The sequence below is a fragment of the Carcharhinus amblyrhynchos genome, unplaced genomic scaffold (genome assembly GCF_965287045.1).
Source record: "Carcharhinus amblyrhynchos unplaced genomic scaffold, sCarAmb.v2.hapA scaffold_872, whole genome shotgun sequence".
In the NCBI taxonomy this organism is placed as follows: Eukaryota; Metazoa; Chordata; class Chondrichthyes; order Carcharhiniformes; family Carcharhinidae; genus Carcharhinus; species Carcharhinus amblyrhynchos.
In genome coordinates, this window is record NW_027650612.1 from 1 (window position 1) to 18,924 (window position 18,924).

Genomic DNA, 18,924 nt, shown 5'->3' on the forward strand with positions numbered 1-18,924 from the left:
CAGTGACCCATACAGGCTGAATCTTACACTGACTGCTGCAGGCTGAATCTTACACTGACCCATACAGGCTGAATCTTACACTGACTGCTACAGGCTGAATCTCACTCTGACTGCTGCAGGCTGAATCTTACACTGACCCATACAGGCTGAATCTTAAACTGACCTATACAGGCTGAATCTTAAACTGACCTATACAGGCTGAATCTTACACTGACCGTTACAGGCTGAATCTTACAGTGACCCATACAGGCTGAATCTTACACTGACTGCTACAGGCTGAATCTTACACTGACCCATACAGGCTGAATCTTAAACTGACCTATACAGGTTGAATCTTACACTGACCGTTACAGGCTGAATCTTACACTGACCCATACAGGCTGAATCTTACACTGACTGCTACAGGCTGAATCTTAGCTGACCCATACAGGCTGAATCTTACACTGACTAAGGAGTAACATTAAAGGACAATTTAGCACAGCCAATCCACCTAACCTGCACATCGTTGGACTGTGAGAGGAAACTGGAGCACCCGGAGGGAGCCCACGCAGACACGGGGAGTATGTGCAGACTCCGCAGTCACCCAAGGCTGGAATCGAGCCCGGGTCCCTGATGCTGTGAGGCAGCAGTGCCACCCACCGTGCCCCACCCCTCATCTTGCTGAACGTCCGAGCAGCCTCCAGGGGCCGAGGGGCTCCTATCACTTATGGGGCCGGGGGGGGGGATGAGAGGAAAAGGCACAGCAAGATCCCAAACTCACCGTACACCCGCACCTGTGTGGAAGCTGTCTGTTCGGATCCCATGATGTCGACCACTGAAACGAGGTATGTCCCACTATCCTGCACGGTGACGTTTAGCAGCTCCATGGAGCCGTTCTCCTGGTGGAACGTGACCCTCCCCTTGTAGGCCGGGGTCATGTACATCCTGCTCCCCTTCATTAAGTAGTGGAAGAGCCGGAGCAAGGCCCCTCGCTTCAGCTTCCAGGTCACGCTGTGGATGTCCTGCTGGTTTCCCCTGGTGTACTCCGCGTCAAACTGCAGGGGCCTTCCCACAATCCCGTAGAGATGGTCATCTTTCAATCGCACCAGCACGCCCCGCCCGACCTCTGGAGGCGAGGAGAACAACCGATTCAGGGTGACAAAACAGAGAAGGAACCGTGTACCTTTCTTTCACACGGTGAGGGGTTAGTGTCAGGACTACAGGCCATAAAGTGTAGGAGCAGAATTAGGCCATTTGGCTCATCCAGTCTGCTCCACCATTCAATCATGGCTGATAAGATCCTCATCGCCATTCTCCTGCCCTCTCCCTGTAATCCTCGTCCCCTTATTGATGAAGAACTTATCTATCTCTGTCTTAGAGACACTCAATGATTTGGCCTCCACAGCCTTCTGCGGCAAAGAGTTCCACAGATTCACCGACCTCTGGCCGAAGAAATTCCTTCTAGAACATAAGAGCATAAGAAATAGGAGCAGGAGTAGGCCATCCAGCCCCTCGAGCCTGCCCCGCCATTCAATAAGATCATGGCTGATCTGTCGTGGCTCAGTTCCACTTTCCCGCCCTCTCCCCATAACCCTTAATCCCCTCGCTTATCAAAAACCCATCAACCCGCGTCTTAAAAATATTTAGCGAGGCAGCCTCCACCACTTCAACAGGCAGAGAATTCCAGAGATTCACCACCCTTTGAGTGAAGAAGTTCTTCCTCAACTCCGTTCTAAACCGCCCCCCTTTATCTTGAGGCTGTGCCCCCTAGTCCTACTGTCCTTTCTGAGCGGGAGGAGTCTCTCCACCTCTATCCTATCCATCCTATTCATCATCTTATACGTCTCAATGAGATCTCCCCTCATTCTTCTAAACTCTAACGAGTACAAGCCTAGTTTATTCAGCCTCTCCTCATAGGTCAACCCCCTCAACTCCGGTATCAGCCTAGTAAACCTCCTCTGCACTCCCTCCAAGGCCAAAATATCCTTGCGTAAGTGCGGCGACCAAAACTGCACACAGTACTCCAGCTGCGGCCTCACCAATGCCCTATACAGCTGCAGCAAGACCTCCCTACTTTTATATTCAATCCCCCTCGCTATGAAGGCCAGCATCCCATTCGCCTTCCTGACCACCTGCTGCACCTGCAAGCTGGGTTTTTGTGACTCATGCACAAGGACCCCGAGGTCCCTCTGCACCGTCGCCTGCTGCAGTTTTTTGCCACGTAAGTAATTGTCCTTCCTACCATTATTCCTACCAAAGTGGACCACCTCGTACTTGCCAACATTAAATTCCATTTGCCAGTTCCTGGCCCATTCGCCCAGCCTATCTAGATCCTTCTGCAGACTCTCCACACCCTCCACACAATTTGCCGTTCCACCAATCTTGGTGTCATCAGCAAATTTTGACACCGTACACTCGGTTCCCTCCTCCAGATCATCTATATAAATGGTAAATAGCTGAGGCCCCAGCACTGACCCCTGGGGTACTCCACTAGTCACCATCCGCCAATCCGAATAGCACCCATTGACCCCCACTCTCTGCCTCCTATTTGACAGCCAATCCTCTATCCACGCTAACACCCTACCCCCAACTCCATGCCCCCTGACCTTCTGTAATAGCCTCTTGTGAGGTACCTTGTCAAACGCCTTCTGAAAATCTAGAAAGACCACATCCACCGTCTCTCCTCTATCCACCGCCCTAGACATATCCTCATAGAACTCCAGTAAATTTGTCAGACACGACTTCCCCTTAACGAAACCATCTCATCTCTGTTTTAAAGGAGCGTCCCTTCACTCTGAGGTTGTGCCCTAGTTTTTCCTACTAGTGGAAACTTCTCCTCCATGTCCACTCTAGCTAGGCCTCTCAGTATTCTGTAAGTTTCACTTAGATTCCCCCCTCATCCTTCTAATTCGAGTATAGGCCCAGCCTCCTCAACCGTTCCTCATACGACAAGCTCTTCATTCCGGGGATCATCCTTGTGAACCTCCTCTGGACCTCCTCCAAGGTCCGCACCTCCTTCCTTAGGTATGAGGCTCAAAACTGCTCACAATACTTCAAATGGGGTCTGGCCAGAGCTTTATACCGCCTCAGCAGCACACTCCTGCTCTTGTATTCCAGTGAGAAGTCTCACAACACCAGGTTAAAGTCCAACAGGTTTATTTGGCAGCTTTCAGAGTACTGCTCCTTCATCAGGTGAGTGGGTGTTGTCTTCATAAACAGGGCGTATATAGATACAAACTCAATTTACAAGATAATGGCTGGAATGCGAGTCTTTACAGGTAATCAAGTCTTAAAGATACAGACAACGTGAGTGGAGAGAGGGTTAAGCACAGGTTAAAGAGATGTGCATTGTTTCCAGACAGGATAATTAGTGAGATTTTGTAAGCCCAGGCAAATCATGGGGGTTACATGAACCCAAGTTCCCAGTTGAAGCCATCCTCATGTGTGCCTCCACAGGACATACACATGCACACCTGCACATTCACATCTCTTTAACCTGTGCTTAACCCTCTCTCCACTCACATTGTCTGTACCTTTAAGACTTGATTACCTGTAAAGACTCGCATTCCAACCATTATTTTGTAAATTGAGTTTGTGTCTTTATATACCCTGTTTGTGAGCAGAACTCCCACTCACCTGGTGAAGGAGCAGTGCTCTGAAAGCTTGTATTACCAAATAAACCTGGTGGACTTTAACCTGACGTTGTGAAACTTCTTACTGTGTTTATCCCAGTCCAACGCTGGCATCTCCACATCTTGTATTCTAGCCCTCTAGAAATGAATGCTAACATTGTGTTTCTCTTCCTAACTGCCAACTGAACCTTCAGAGAATCCTGAACCAGGATTCCCAAGTCTCTTTGTGCTTCAGATTTCCGAATCCTTTCCCCATTTAGAAAATAGTCCATGCCTCTATTTTTCAATCTCTCACAAGAGGTTATTACAGAAGGTCAGGGGGCATGGAGTTGGGGGTAGGGTGTTAGCGTGGGTAGGGGATTGGCTGTCAAATAGGAGGCAGAGAGTGGGGGTCAATGGGTGCTATTCGGATTGGTGGTTGGTGACTAGTGGAGTGCCCCAGGGCTCAGTGCTGGGGCCTTAGCTATTTAGCATTTATATAGATGATCTGGAGGAGGGAACCGAATGTATGGTGTCGAAATTTGCTGATGACACCAAGATTGGTGGAACGGCAAATTGTGCGGAAGGTGTGGAGAGTCTGCAGAAGGATCTAGATAGGCTGGGCGAATGGGCCAGGAACTGGCAAATGAAATTTAATGTTGGCAAATGTGAAGTTGTCCACTTTGGTAGGAAGAATGGTAGGAAGGACTATTACTTACGTGGCGAAAAACTGCAGCAGGCGACGGTGCAGAGGGACCTGGGGGTCCTTGTGCATGAGTCGCAAAAACCCAGCTTGCAGGTGCAGCCGGTGGTCAGGAAGGCGAATGGGATGCTGGCCTTCATAGCGAGGGGGATTGAATATAAAAGTAGGGAGGTCTTGCTGCAGCTGTATAGGGCATTGGTGAGGCCGCAGCTGGAGTACTGTGTGCAGTTTTGGTCACCGTACTTACGCAAGGATATTTTGGCCTTGGAGGGAGTGCAGAGGAGGCTTACTAGGCTGATACTGAAGTTGAAGGGGTTGAACTATGAGGAGAGGCTGAATAAACTAGGCTTGTACTCGTTAGAGTTTAGAAGAATGAGGGGAGATCTCATTGAGACATATAAGATGATGAATGGGATGGATAGGATAGAGGTGGAGAGACTCTTCCCGCTCAAAAAAGACAGTAGGACTAGAGGGCACAGCCTCAAGATAAAGGGGGGGGGGGCGGTTTAGAACGGAGTTGAGGAGGAACTTCTTCACTCATGATTGATGAAGAAGGGGGAAGTAGTATGTGAATGAGCTTGCAGGGAGCATTAGAATTGATTGAAAGTTTCTATAGATTTGTGAGCAGAAAAATCTTGGTGAAGACAAATGTAGGTCCCTAACAGTCAGAAACGAGGGAATTCAAGAAACGAGGGAATTCAAAAACAAAATTCAAAGGGTGGTGAATCTCTGGAATTCTCTGCCCGTTGAAGTGGTGGAGGCTGCCTCGCTAAATATATTTAAGACGCGGGTTGATAGGTTTTTGATAGGCAAGGGGATTAAGGGTTACGGGGAGAGGGCGGGAATGTGGAACTGAGCAGCGACAGATCAGCCATGATCTTATTGAATGGCGGGGCAGGCTCGAAGGGCTAGATGGCCTACTCCTGCTCCTATTTCTTATGTTCTTATGTTCCTTCCAAAGTGTATAACCTCACACTTTCCCACATTGTATTCCATCTGCTACTTCTTTGCCCCCTTTCCTAACCTGTCCAAGTCATTCTGCAGTCCCCCATTTCCTCAACACTACCTATCCCTCTGCATATCTTTGCGTCATCCACAAATTTAGCAACCACGCTCTCAGTTCCATCTTCCAGATCATTAATGTATTGAGTGAAAAGTCGTGGTCACAACACTGACCCCTGTGGAACACCGCTGGTCACCAGTTACCATCCTGACAAGGACTGGCTAGTTTGCCATCTGTTTCACCTTTGATTCACCTCGGAGCTATGCAGAGATGACACCCGTTTGTCAGGGTGGCATTTGCTTTGATTTATTATTGTCACATGTATGAACAGTGAAAAGTTTTGTTTCTTGTGCGCCGATACAGGCAAAGCATACTGTTCATAGAGAAGGAAAGGAGGGAGTGCAGAGAGTGTAGTGTTACAGTCACAGCTAGGGTGTAGAGAAAGATCAATTTAGTGGGAGGTTCGTCCATTCAAAAGTCTGATGCCAGCAGGGAAAGAGCTGCTCTTGAGTCGGTTGGTACATGACCTCAAACTTATCTTTTTCCCGACAGAAGAAGGTGGAAAAGAGCACGTCCGGGGTGTGTGCGGTCCTCGATTATGCTGGCTGCTTTTCCGAAGCAGCGGGAAGTGTAGACAGAGTCAATGGATGGGAGGCTGGTTTGCAAGACAGACTGTGCTACATTCCTGTCCCGCCTAAGGTGACATACCCCGCTTCCCCTTCGCAGACATTGTGGTGGGCTCCCCAGTGGTGAGCCAGGGAGCCATAGCACTCGTTGGGACCAGATGATCTCGCCGATGCTGTTGGCCAGCCGCCCCCTATTGCGGAAGCCACGCCGTGGGAGAGGTGGCCAGGAATCCCCACCCTAGATGTGCACTGGGTTAAATTGCAATCCTTGAAAGTGTCCCAGCAATCACAAAATGCCTGCACTCGCTCGTACAGCTCTGTTTCGAGGACTTTCCGTGTGCCTGTTCAGTTTAGCCGAGCAGACAATCTGGTTTACTCGATCGAGCACAGTGAGCGTAGATCAGTTATCGGACTAACATTATCCAACGCAGAACAAGCAAACACTGCATCTCGAATCATTAATGACTCGAGAGAGTGGTGGAGACAAATTCAATCGTGGCTTCCCAAAGAGAGGTGGAAAGTTACCTGATGAGAGAGAATTTTCTAGGCTACGCGAACAAGGTCGGAGAGTAGCACACAGTGAGTTTCTCTTGTGGAGGGATAGCACGATACCATGCCCTGATTGGCCTTGTATAGTGCTGTCTCTGTCCTGTAATTCCCTCTTACGATGTTGTTTAATCTTTACGTTTTAAAATGGGGTGCAGAGTGCTGGTGGATATTGAGTGCAGAAGAGGCCATTTGGCCCATCGAGCCCGCACTAACGACAATCCCACCCAGGCCCTATCCCTGTAACCCCATATATTTACCCTGCTAATCCCCCTGGCACTAAGGGCTAATCAATCTAACCTGCACATCTTTGGAGTGAGGGAGGAAACCGGAGCTTTTGAAGGGAAACCACACAGACACAGGGAGAAAGGCACAGTGACACAGTGGTTAGCACTGCGGCCTCACAGCGCCAAGGACTTGGGTTCGATTCCTGAGTTGGGTTGGTGTCTGTGCCGAGTCTGCACATTCTCCCCATGTCTGCGTGGGTTTCCTCCGGGTGCTCCCGTTTCCTCCGAAAGACGCGCTGGTTAGGTGCATTGGCCATGCTAAATTCTCCCTCAGTGTACCCAAGTAGGTGCCGGAGTGTGGCGACTAGGGGATTTTCACAGTAACTTCATTGCAGTGTTAATGTCAGCCTACTTGTGACACTAATAAATAAAGACAACTCCACACAGACAGTGACCAAAGCCAGGAATCGGACCCGGGTCCCTGGCACCGTGAGGCAGCAGTGTTGCCATGCCACCTACACCTCATCTCCATCCTGAAAGGCCTACCTCTCGATTTTACTCTCTAACCCCTCGTCTTGTACTCAGCGCAGGCGTCACAGATGGTTCAGAGCTCTGAGGAATAGTCGGCGGGACTGGAAATGTTAACTCTTTCTTTTCCAGCATTTCCTGCGCTCATTTCGAACCTCCGTCATCTGCAGTGTTTCACCTTGGTTACAGTTTGGTTCGGGGAAACAGTTTCCCTCGAGTGAGAGCCAATGGTTTGCGTTAAGAATCTCGAATATCCCTGTCGCGCTGACATTCGGGGGAAAGCACAGCCTGGTTTGTGTAAACTTTCCTCGGGGTTTAACCATTCCAGTCACACACCAAGGTCCTTTTGTTCCTTGGAACTTCCCAGTATCAGACCTTTGATAGTACACTTCCTTGTAAGGTTCCTCCTTCCAAAGTGCACCACCTCACACACTTCAGGGTAAAGTTCCATCACAGTTGTAACTTTGGTAAGATCTAACTGCACCGCCCTGCCCTGCACCCCCTCACCCCTCTCTCCCTCCCCTGCCCAAACCCCGAGGCTAACCTCACCTAAGGGTGAAGGCAAAGTAACACACAGCCTGGAAATCAGAAATAAAAGCAGCAAGATAGAGGTTCACAGCATGGAAACAGGCCCTTCAGCCCAATTTGTCCATGCTACCCTTTTTTTTAAACCCCAAAGTTAGTCCCAATTGCCCACGTTTGGCCCATATCTCTCCATACCCATCTTACCCATGTAACTGTCTAAATGCTTTTTAAAAAGACAAAATTGTACTCGCCTCTACTACTACCTCTGCCAGCTTGTTCCACACATTCATCACTCACTGTGTGAAAAAAATTGCCCCTCTGGACACTTTTCTATCTCTCCCCTCTCACCTTAAACCTATGCCCTCTAGTTTTAGACTCCCCTACCTTTGGGAAAAGATATTGACTATTTAGCTGATCTATGCCCCTCATTATTTTATAGACCTCTGTACATCACCCTTCAGCCTCCTATGGTCCAGAGAAAAAAGTCCCAGTCTATCCAGCCTCTCCTTCTCACCCAAATCATCAAGTCCTGGTAGCATCCTAGTAAATCTTCTCTGCACTCTTTCCAGTTTAATAATATCCTTTCTATAATAGGGTGACCAGAATTGCACACAGTATTCCAAGTGTGGCCGTACCAATGTCTTGTACAACTTCAACAAGACATCCCAACTCCTGCATCCAATGTTCTGACCAATGATGTTGGAGGGAATGGCACAATGGTTAACACTGCCACCTCATAGCGCCAGGGGCATCCATGCAATTCTCTGCTCGGGTGACTGCGAGGAGTTTGCATGTTCTCTGCATGGGTTCCATTCTTAAGTTTGCTGACGACACCACAGTAGTGGGTCGGATCTCAAACAATGACGAGACAGAGCACAAGAATGAAATAGAGAACCTGGTGAACTGGTGCGGCAACAATAATCTCTCCGTCAATGTCAACAAAATGAAGGAGGTTGTCATCGACTTCAGAAAGCGTTGAGGAGAACGTGCCCCTGTCTATGTCAACGGGGACAAAGTGGAAATGGACAAGAGCTTCAAGTTTTTAGGTGTCCAGATCACCAACAACCTGTCCTGGTCCCTCCATGCCCACACTAAAAAAGCCCACCAACACCTCTACTTTCTTAGGAGGCGAAGGAAATTTGGCTTGTCCACTATGACCCTCATCAATTTTTATAGGTGCACCATAGAAAGCATCCTTTCTGGTTGTATCACAGCTTGGTGTGGGCTCCTGCTCTGCCCAAGACTGCAAGAAACTACAAAGAGTAGTAAACGAATCCCAGTCCATCACTCAAGCCAGCCTCCCACCCATTGACTCTGTCTACACTTCCCGCTGCCTCGACAAAGCAGCCAGCATAATTAAGGACCCCACTCACCCCGGACATTCTCTTTTCCACTTTCTTCCGTCGGGAAAAAGATACAAAAGTCTGAGGTCATGTACCAACTGACTCAATAGCAGCTTCTTCCCTGCTGCTGTCAGACTTTTGACTGGACCTACCTCACATTAAGTTGGTCTTTCTCTACACGCCTATCTACGACTATAACATTACATTCTGCACTCTCTCCTTTCCTTCTCTATGAATGGCATTTGTCTGGATAGCACACAAGAAACAATACTTTCCACTGTATCCCAATACATGTGACAATACCAACTCAATCAATCACTCAGAGGAAACCCATGCAGACACAAGAAGAACATGCAGACTCCACACAGTCACCCAAGCCAGGAACTGAACCCAGCTCCCTGGCGCTGTGAGGCAACACTGCCAACCATTGTGCCACAGTGAGAAGTGGATGATCTTGCATTGTCCTACCTTGAAAACCGTTTGCCTCAGTCCATCACTTGTTAACACAATCGATCTTTGTAATTTTAGCCATCCACCTATACTGTTCACTATCTGTGTCTGCAGTGAGTTAAATAGGAGTTGTGTTATCCTGTTATCTTTGTCAAAAGTAGACATAGTGGGTAGGGGAGCCCCCAAAACTGATTGACACAGGATACTGTCCTTAACTGCAGCCCCTGTCCACTCTCCCCACTCTCTGTCTCCTACGCTCAGCTATCTCCCTGCTTCGATCAGATTTTTGAATGGACCTACCTTGCATTAAGTTGATCTTACTCTACACCCAAGCTCTGACTGTAACACTACATTCTGCACTCTCTCCTTTCCTTCTCCCCTCTGTGCTCTATGAATGGTATGTTTTGTCTGTATAGCACGCAGGAAACAATACTTCTCACTGTATCCTGATACATGTGACAGTAACAAATCAAATCAAAAGTATAGGGAGGGTTGTAGGGGCTGGACGAGGTTACAGAGATAGGGAGGGTTGTAGGGGCTGGACGAGGTTACAGAGATAGGGAGGGTTGTAGGGGCTGGACGAGGTTACAGAGATGGGGGGGTTGTAAGGGCTGGACGAGGTTACAGAGATAGGGAGGGTTGTAGGGACTGGACGAGGTTACCGAGATAGGGAGGGTTGTAGGGGCTGGACGAGGTTACAGAGATAGAGAGGGTTGTAGGAGCTGGAGGAGGTTGCAGAGATAGGGAGGGTCGTTGGAGCTGGAGGGATTACAGAGATAAGGGAGGGCTGTAGGAGCTGGAGGAGGTTATAGAGATAGGGAGGGTCGTAGGGGCTGGAGGGGGGGTACAGAGATAGAGAGGGTTGTAGGAGCTGGAGGGGGTTACAGAGATAGGGAGGGGTGTCGGGGCTGGAGGAGATTATAGAGATGGGGGGGTTGTAGGGGCTGGAGGAGGTTACAGAGATAGGGAGGGTTGTAGGGGCTTGAAGGGGGGGTACAGAGATAAGCAGGGTTGTAGGGGCTTGAAGGGGGGGTACAGAGATAGGGAGGGTTGTAGGGGCTGGAGGGGGGTTTACAGAGATAGGGATGGTTGAAGGAGCTGGAGAAGTTTACAGAGATAGGCAGGGTTGTAGGGGCTTGAAGGGGGGGTACAGAGATAGGGAGGGTTGTAGGGGCTTGAAGGAGGGGTACAGAGATAGGGAGGGTTGTAGGGGCTGGAGGGGGGTGTACAGAGATAGGGAGGGTTGTAGGGGCTGGAGGGGAGGGGTACAGAGATAGGCAGGGTTGTAGGGGCTGGAGGGGAGGGGTACAGAGATAGGCAGGGTTGTAGGGGCTGGAGAAGGTTTCTATCTCCATAATCACCTCCAGCCCCTACGACACAACACACTTTCCCAGTCCTGACGTGTACCTGCCAGCAGCAACAGCTGTACCACCATCACTGCACTCCAGCTGTGAAGCATGCCTGCTCCGAATCACACCGCAGCTCTTCGAGCATGGGGTGCTCTGGAGGGATCTATCCTCCCTGTGCCTCTCTGGCCCCGACAAGACTTCCAGTCTGACAGATTGAGAATTGGGAAATGATTGGAATGTAAATTACATATGAATGGTTTATTGTGCAGTAAAGTATGCCATGCCTACATGATTCAACAGGTATTGTGAGCGTTGTTTAGAGGGTTGTTTAGGCGTGTCTTAACATTCACTCCTCGAACCAATGTAAATGCTCCAAAGTCCAAGCTGCTACACCCCAGTGTGTTTGTGTATCTTTTCCACTCCTGAGTTCTCCCCCTGAAATCGTTCGATTCCCTTGGGTGTTGGCCCCTGTGTCCCTCTCGTGCAAATTTTATTCCAATGAATATACTTATCTCTCTTAACCTTTCTTATCCAAACCTACATTCCTTGCCCAGGACAAGTAACAACTTAAGAAACATTCACATCACAAAATATCATCTCGTCTTTTAGGTGGTGTTGAAACAAAATATAATTGCAATGTGTCGAGGCAAGGCCACCTCCCAGCGCTTGTGACATCAGTGGGGATCTTTCTCTTAACCCAGAGAGGGAAGAGGACCTTCTGCTCATGGTGTTGCACTGGGAGGAGTTCAGGGAGACATGTGGACACGGGACGGTGAATGTGGTGTTTCCACGGAGTTGTCCAATGCTGAGGGACACATGTTCCTGAGGGATTTTGTTTCCCTTCCGAGATGTGGTTGTCAAAGCAAATCTTTGTCTCCCAAGTTTTAACGCCCCCAGAATGGTCGAACCCTGAAGTGCTAAGGGAGGCCATTCGGCCCATCGAGTCTGCACTGACTCTCCGACAGAGCATCTTGCCCTATACCCGCAACCCTGTGTACTTACCCCACTAATTCCACATATCCTGCACATCTTTGGACTCTAAGGGGCAATTTAGCATTGTCAACCCCCTTAACCTACACATCTTTGGGCTCTAAGGGGCAATTTGGCTGGCCAATCCACCTATCCTGCACATCTTTGGACTCTAAGGGGCAATTTAGCATGGCCAATCCACCTAATCTACACATCGTTGGGCTCTAAGGGGCAATTTAACACGGTCAATCCACCTAACCTGCACATCTTTGGACTCTAAGGGGCAATTTAGCATGGCCAATCCACTTAACCTGCACCTCTTTGGACTGTGGGAGGAAACCAGAGTACCTGAAGGAAACCCACACAGACACAGGGAGGACATGCAAACTTCACACTGACAGATACTTGAAGCAGGAATCAAACCCAGGTCTCTGGCGCTGTGAAGCAGCAGTGCTAACCACTGTGCCACCGTGCCGGGAATCGAACCCAGGTCCCTTGCGCTGTGAAGCAGCAGTGCTAACCACTGTGCCACCATGCCGGGAACCGAACCCGGGTTCCTGGCGCTGTGAAGCAGCAGTGCTAACCACTGTGCCACCATGCCGGGAACCGAACCCGGGTTCCTGGCGCTGTGAAGCAGCAGTGCTAACCACTGTGCCACCATGTCGGGAACCGAACCCGGGTTCCTGGCGCTGTGAGGCAGCAATGCCAACCTCTGTGCCACCCTTGAACTGAGTCCCTCGCTCAGCTGTTTCGGAGCGGCACAGTTAAGAATTTAACCGTATTGCTGTGACTCTGGAGTCACATGTGGGCCAGACCAGGTAAGGACAGCAGATTTCCTTCCCTCCAGGACATTAATGAGCTGGATGAGTTTAAATAAAACCTGATGATTGTTTTCCCAGGTCTGGGTCAGCCTTTCCATTCTGGATTTTGGTCACTTAAAGAAATTGGGATGACGAACAGATTGAACTTGAATTCCAGCCAGCTTCTATGGGTGGGATTTGCAATGATAATAATTTCTCCCTCAGTGTCAGTAAAACGAAGTCATCGACTTCAGGAAGCATAGAGGAGAACATGCCCCTGTCTACATCAACAGGGACGAAGTAGAAATGGTTCAGAGCTGCAAGTTTCGAGGTGTCACCAACAACCTGTCCTGGCTCCCCCCCCAGTGCTGACACTATAGTTAAGAAAGCCCACCAACTTTCTCAGGAGGCTAAGAGAATTTGGTATGTCCACTACAAATTTCACCAATTTTAACAGATGCTTCATGGAAAGTATTCTTTCTGGTTGTATCACAGCTTGGTCTGGGCTCCTGCTCTGCCCAAGACCACAAGAAACTACAAAGGGTCGTGAATGTAGCCCAATCCATCACACAAACCAGCCTCCCATCCATTGACTCTGTCTACGCTTCCCGCTACCTCGGGAAAGCAGCCGGCATAATTAAGGTACTCACACGCCCCGGACATTCTCTCTTCCACCTTCTTCCGTCGGGAAAAAGATACAAAAAACCTGAAGACACACACCGACTGACTCAAGAACACCTTCTTCCCTGCTGCCATCAGACTTTTGAATGGGCCAACTCCGCACTAAGTTAATCTTTCCCTGCACCCTAGCTATGACTGTAACACTACATTCTGCACCATCTCCTTTCCTTCTCTATGAATGGTATGCCTTGTCTGTATAATGCGCAAGAAACAATACTTTTCACTGTGTACACGTGACAATAATAAATCAAATCAAAATCAAGCTTTTGATCCCCTTACCAATCAAGAACCTATCTATCTCTGTCTTAAAGACACTCAATGATTTGCCTCCATGGACTTTTGTGGCAATGAATTCCATAGATTCACCACCCTCTGGCTGAAGAAATTCCTCCTGATCTCACTTCCAAAGAGCTGTACCTTTCTCCGGTGACTGTACCCTCAGGTTCTAGTCTTCCCTACTAATGGAAGCATTTTCCCCACATCCTCTCTATCCAGGCCTTTCAGTATTCTGTACATTTCAATGGGATCCCCCCCCGCACCTCACCCTTCTGAACTGCATCGAGTACAGACCCTGAGTCCTCAGACGCTCCTCAGACATCAAGCCTTTAATTCCTGGGATCATTCTCGTGAACCTCCTCTGAACTCCCTTCAAGGTAAACACATTTGATGAGTACATGGGACTTAGTAGGATTGAGGGTTATAGGGAAGCCGAGTAGGTAGAGATGTTCGGCGCAACTTGTGGGCCGAAGGGCCTGTTTGTGCTGTAGTTTTTCTATGATCTATCCTTCCTTCGAAATGAAGCCCAAACTTGATCACAATATTCTAAATATGGTCTGACCAGAGCCTGCTAAGGCCTCAGCAGTACACCCCTGTTTTTGTATTCTCCAAGTACTGGGGTGATGTCCACTTTTCATAGAACATAGAACCATACAGCACACTGCAGGCCCTCAGCCCTCGATGTCGTGCCGAGCTACGTCCGAACCCAAGATCAAGCTATCCCACTCCCTATCATTGTGATAATGATAGTTTTCCATCCATTGCTGTGTCGCCTGGAGTGATGGTCAGTGATGATAGAGGCGCCAATGACCTACCCATTGGGAATCTGAGCAGGAATCTCTCCCACGCCCATCATTGGCGTCCATGTTGGAAGGAGTTACACGTTGACACAACACATGTTTGGCTATACCAGGAACACATCTTTCCAAGCCCTGGGTTGGGACTAGGTTAGAGGGATTAGCGGGTAAGTGTGTAGGGATATGGAGATAAGGCCTGGGTGGGATTGTGGTCGGTGCAGACTTGATGGGCCGAAGGGCCTCTTTCTGTACTGTAGGGTTCTAAACTGGAGGAACGGCACCTTATCTTCCGGCTCGGCACTTTACAACCTTCCCATCTCAACATCAAATTCAACAACTTTAGACGACGAGCTTTACCCTACCTCGGCCCCCTTTTGTTTCCATTTTAATCATTTTCAATTGTTCCCTACCTTTTATTTCTTTATTGCCTTTTCTTTATTTTCCATTCCCTCCCCCAACTCTTTCCCCTTTATTTTATTACTGGGGCAGCACACAGCACTGCTGCCTCGCAGCGCCAGGGACCCGGGTTCGATTCCCGGCTTGGGTGACTGTCTGTGCGGAGCCTGCATATTCTCCCTGTGGGTTTCCTTTGGGTGCTCCGGTTTCCTCCCAGAGTCCTAACGAGGTGCTAGTTAGGTGCCGGAATGTGGAGACTAGGGGATTTTCACAGTAACTTCATTGCGGTGTCAATGTAGGTGTACTTGTGACTAATAAATAAGCAAAAAGCTTTTTCTCCCCTTTTTTCTTAGTTTTACCTCTCTCCCACCCATTCCCCTCTCTCCCCACATCTTCATCTGCCACAGTTTACCCTCCGATTTCAGCCTCTCTGCCATTTGGCCATTTGCACCTTCTATTCTCTCTATGGGCTGCCATTAGCAGCCTTTCCCCTGGTTTCTGTGGCTATGACTCATCTTTCATTCCCTGCAATATAAATATCTCCCACTTTCTATGCCTTTTAGCTTTAGGCTCATCTGGACTCTTTTCTCTCCGTACAGATGCTGCCAGACCTGCTGAGATTTTCCAGCGTTTTCTCTTTTGGCCGCACGAGTTTTGGAGAGGGAACCGGAGCACCCGGGGGGGGGAAACCCACGCAGACACGGGGAGAACATGCACACAGACAGCGACCCAAGGCGGGAATCGAACCCGGGTTCCTGGAGCTGTGAGGCCATTCTGCCTCATTCACCCAGCGAAAACAGTCTTAACCTTGTCAATCCCGCCTCATACATCAGTCCCATCATCCGGCCTTGAGATCAAGAGCATTCATCCTTGGAAAAGGAATGCATTAGCGTTGGCCCCCGCCCCCACCAACTGGGGGTTTGTGTGGGTTATTCATCAGAGAATGGCACAATGTTGGAGAGTCACACCCTGAACCTTTGGTTTGTATGTAATGACCAAGCAGAGAGGAATGTGATATAGATCTCTGCACTTCAGTAGGAACCTAGTGACAAATCGAACAGTTATCAACTTCCACATGGATAAGCACACCATAACGATCAGAATACAAGCACCTCCACCCTAATTGGGGTGTTTTTCCCTCTGTCCTGCCTGTTGTCCTTTGGAATTGGACAGGAGTTCAATTAATTGGAATTAATCAGTGCTTGCACTCTGACCTCTGGATCAGAAGGCCAGTCCCTCACTCTGAAACCCCAGAGTCCACTATCAAGGCGGTCCCTCCCAGGAGGGTCGTGACATTGTCCGAGGCACACTCCTCATCTGGAGTGGGTGTTAATCAGAGATGGGGAGAGTGGTGGGGGCTGGCGGAGACGGGGAACCGAGTACTCATATCTTATGTGCTGTGTTAGTCCCAGTCTTGCTTCAAAACTGTGTGATCTTTTTTTAAATGCACAGATGCACAGAGTGTGTGTGGTTGGACTGATACAGATCAGCTCAGCTCAGGGCTGGAGGAGGTTACAGAGATAGGGAGGGTTGTAGAGGCTGGAGGAGGTTACAGAGATAGGGAGGGTTGTAGAGGCTGGAGGAGGTTACAGAGATAGGGAGGGTTGTAGGGACTGGAGGGGGTTACAGAGATAGGGAGGGCTGTGGGGGCTGGAGGAGGTTACAGAGATAGGGAGGGTTGTAGGGGCTGGAGGAGGTTACAGAGATAGGGAGGGTTGTGGGGGCTGGAGGAGGTTACAGAGATAGGGAGGGTTGTAGGGGCTGGAGGGGGTTACAGAGATAGGGAGGGTTGTAGGGACTGGAGGAGGTTACAGAGATAGGGAGTGTTGTAGGGGCTGGAGGAGGTTACAGAGATAAGGAGGGTTGTAGGGGCTGGAGGAGGTTACAGAGATAAGGAGGGTTGTAGGGGCTGGAGGGGGTTACAGATATAGGGAGGGTTGTAGAGGCTGGAGGAGGTTACAGAGATAGGGAGGGGTGTAGAGGCTGGAGGACGTAAACGAGATAGGGAGGGGTGTAGGGGCTGGAGTAGGTTACAGAGATAGGGAGGGTTGTAGGGGCTGGAGGAGGTTACAGAGATAGGGAGGGTTGTAGGGGCTGGAGGGGGTTACAGAGATAGGGAGGTTTGTAAGGACTGGAGGAGGTTGCAGAGATAGGAGGGGTGTAGAGGCTGGAGGAGGTTACAGAGATAGGGAGGGGTGTAGAGGCTGGAGGAGGTTACAGCGATAGGGAGGGGTGTAGAGGCTGCAGGAGGTAAACGAGATAGGGAGGGGTGTAGGGGCTGGAGGAGGTTACAGCGATAGGGAGGGGTGTAGAGGCTGGAGGAAGTTACAGAGATAGCGAGGGGTGTAGGGGCTGGAGGAGGTAAACGAGATAGGGAGGGGTGTAGGGGCTGGAGGAGGTTACAGAGATAGGGAGGGGTGTAGGTGCTGGAGGAGGTTACAGAGATAGGGAGGGGTGTAGGTGCTGGAGGAGGTTACAGAGATAGGGAGGGGTGTAGGGGCTGGAGGAGGTTACAGGGATAGGGAGGGGTGTAGAGGCTGGAGGAGGTTACAGAGATAGGGAGGGGTGTAGGTGCTGGAGGAGGTTACAGGGATAGGGAGGGGTGTAGGGGCTGGAGGAGGTTACAGAGATAGGGAGGGGTGTAGGGGCTGGAGGAGGTTACAGAGATAGGGAGGGGTGTAGGGACTGGAGGAGGTTACAGGGATAGGGAGGGGTGTAGAGGCTGGAGGAGGTTACAGAGATAGGGAGGGGTGCAGGGGCTGGAGGAGGTTACAGGGATAGGGAGGGGTGTATGTGTGGTAATTGAAAGAGAATCCTTCATGGTGAGGGGTGACATGTTATACAGCCTCACTCAGCTCCTGGTCACAGCCTCCTGGGTGCGCTGGATTCTCTGAGGTTGCTTGAAATGGAGGAAGAGTTCCACACAATGTCTGAGGACTGGGGGAAAGTGGGGAGTGATGAATACCCTGGGACTTTGAGAGTGGGTGGGCAGAGGGAGCTGGATTAGCCTGGTAACTCGGTACTGATCACTGCCTGAGATATCGGCCAGCTTTACACTGCAAGGTAAAGGCAGGGTTAGACCGTGAGTATCATCAGAGGAAGGAGGACACCCTGCAGCCCCTCAGTCAAACCATTCTAAGCCCATCATAACTGATGTATCTCTGTTTTACCCAGCATTGCCTTGCTCCCTCAATCCCCCAGCCCATAAAATTAACCCTATCAACTTCGGGGGAACGGCAAATTGCGCGGAGGGTGTGGAGAGTCTGCAGAAGGATCTAGATAGGCTGGGCGAATGGGCCAGGAACTGGCAAATAGAATTTAATGTTGGCAAGTGTGAGGTGGTCCACTTTGGTAGGAATAATGGTAGGAAGGATTATTACTTACGTGGCGAAAAACTGCAGCAGGCGACGGTGCAGAGGGACCTCGGGGTCCTTGTGCATGAGTCACAAAAACCCAGCCTGCAGGTGCAGCAGGTGGTCAGGAAGGCGAATGGGATGCTGGCCTTCATAGCGAGGGGGATTGAATATAAAAGTAGGGAGGTCTTGCTGCAGCTGTATAGGGCATTGGTGAGGCCGCAGCTGGAGTACTGTGTGCAGTTTTGGGCGCCGCACTTACGCAAGGATATTTTGGCCTTGGAGGGAGTGCAGAGGAGGTTTACTAGGCTGATACCGGAGTTGAGGGGGTTGAGCTATGAGGAGAGGCTGAATAAACTGGGCTTGTACTCGTTAGAGTTTAGAAGAATGAGGGGAGATCTCATTGAGACGTATAAGATGATGAATGGGATGGATAGGATAGAGGTGGAGAGACTCTTCCCGCTCAGAAAGGACAGTAGGACTAGGGGGCACAGCCTCAAGATAAAGGGGGGGCGGTTTAGAACGGAGTTGAGGAGGAACTTCTTCACTCAAAGGGTGGTGAATCTCTGGAATTCTCTGCCTGTTGAAGTGGTGGAGGCTGCCTCGCTAAATATTTTTAAGACGCGGGTTGATGGGTTTTTGATAAGAGAGGGGATTAAGGGTTATGGGGAGAGGGCGGGAATGTGGAACTGAGCCACGACAGATCAGCCATGATCTTATTGAATGGCGGGGCAGGCTTGAAGGGCTAGATGGCCTACTCCT

At 49.8% G+C, this 18,924-nt stretch overlaps 1 protein-coding gene across 1 annotated transcript; it reads right to left on the bottom strand.

Annotated features, from left to right (window-relative positions):
* Nucleotides 1–760: 760 nt before the first annotated feature.
* On the bottom strand, nt 761–11,093 carry LOC145340248 (natural killer cell receptor 2B4-like; the record flags this gene model as incomplete). The annotated part of the gene is made up of 2 exons (XM_080184696.1): nt 10,949–11,093; nt 761–1,105 (listed from the first exon to the last, which is right to left on the bottom strand). Coding segments are annotated over exons 1-2 (397 nt in total), but the record flags the coding sequence as incomplete, so codon positions are not given.
* Between the last annotated feature and the right edge of the window lie 7,831 nt (nt 11,094–18,924).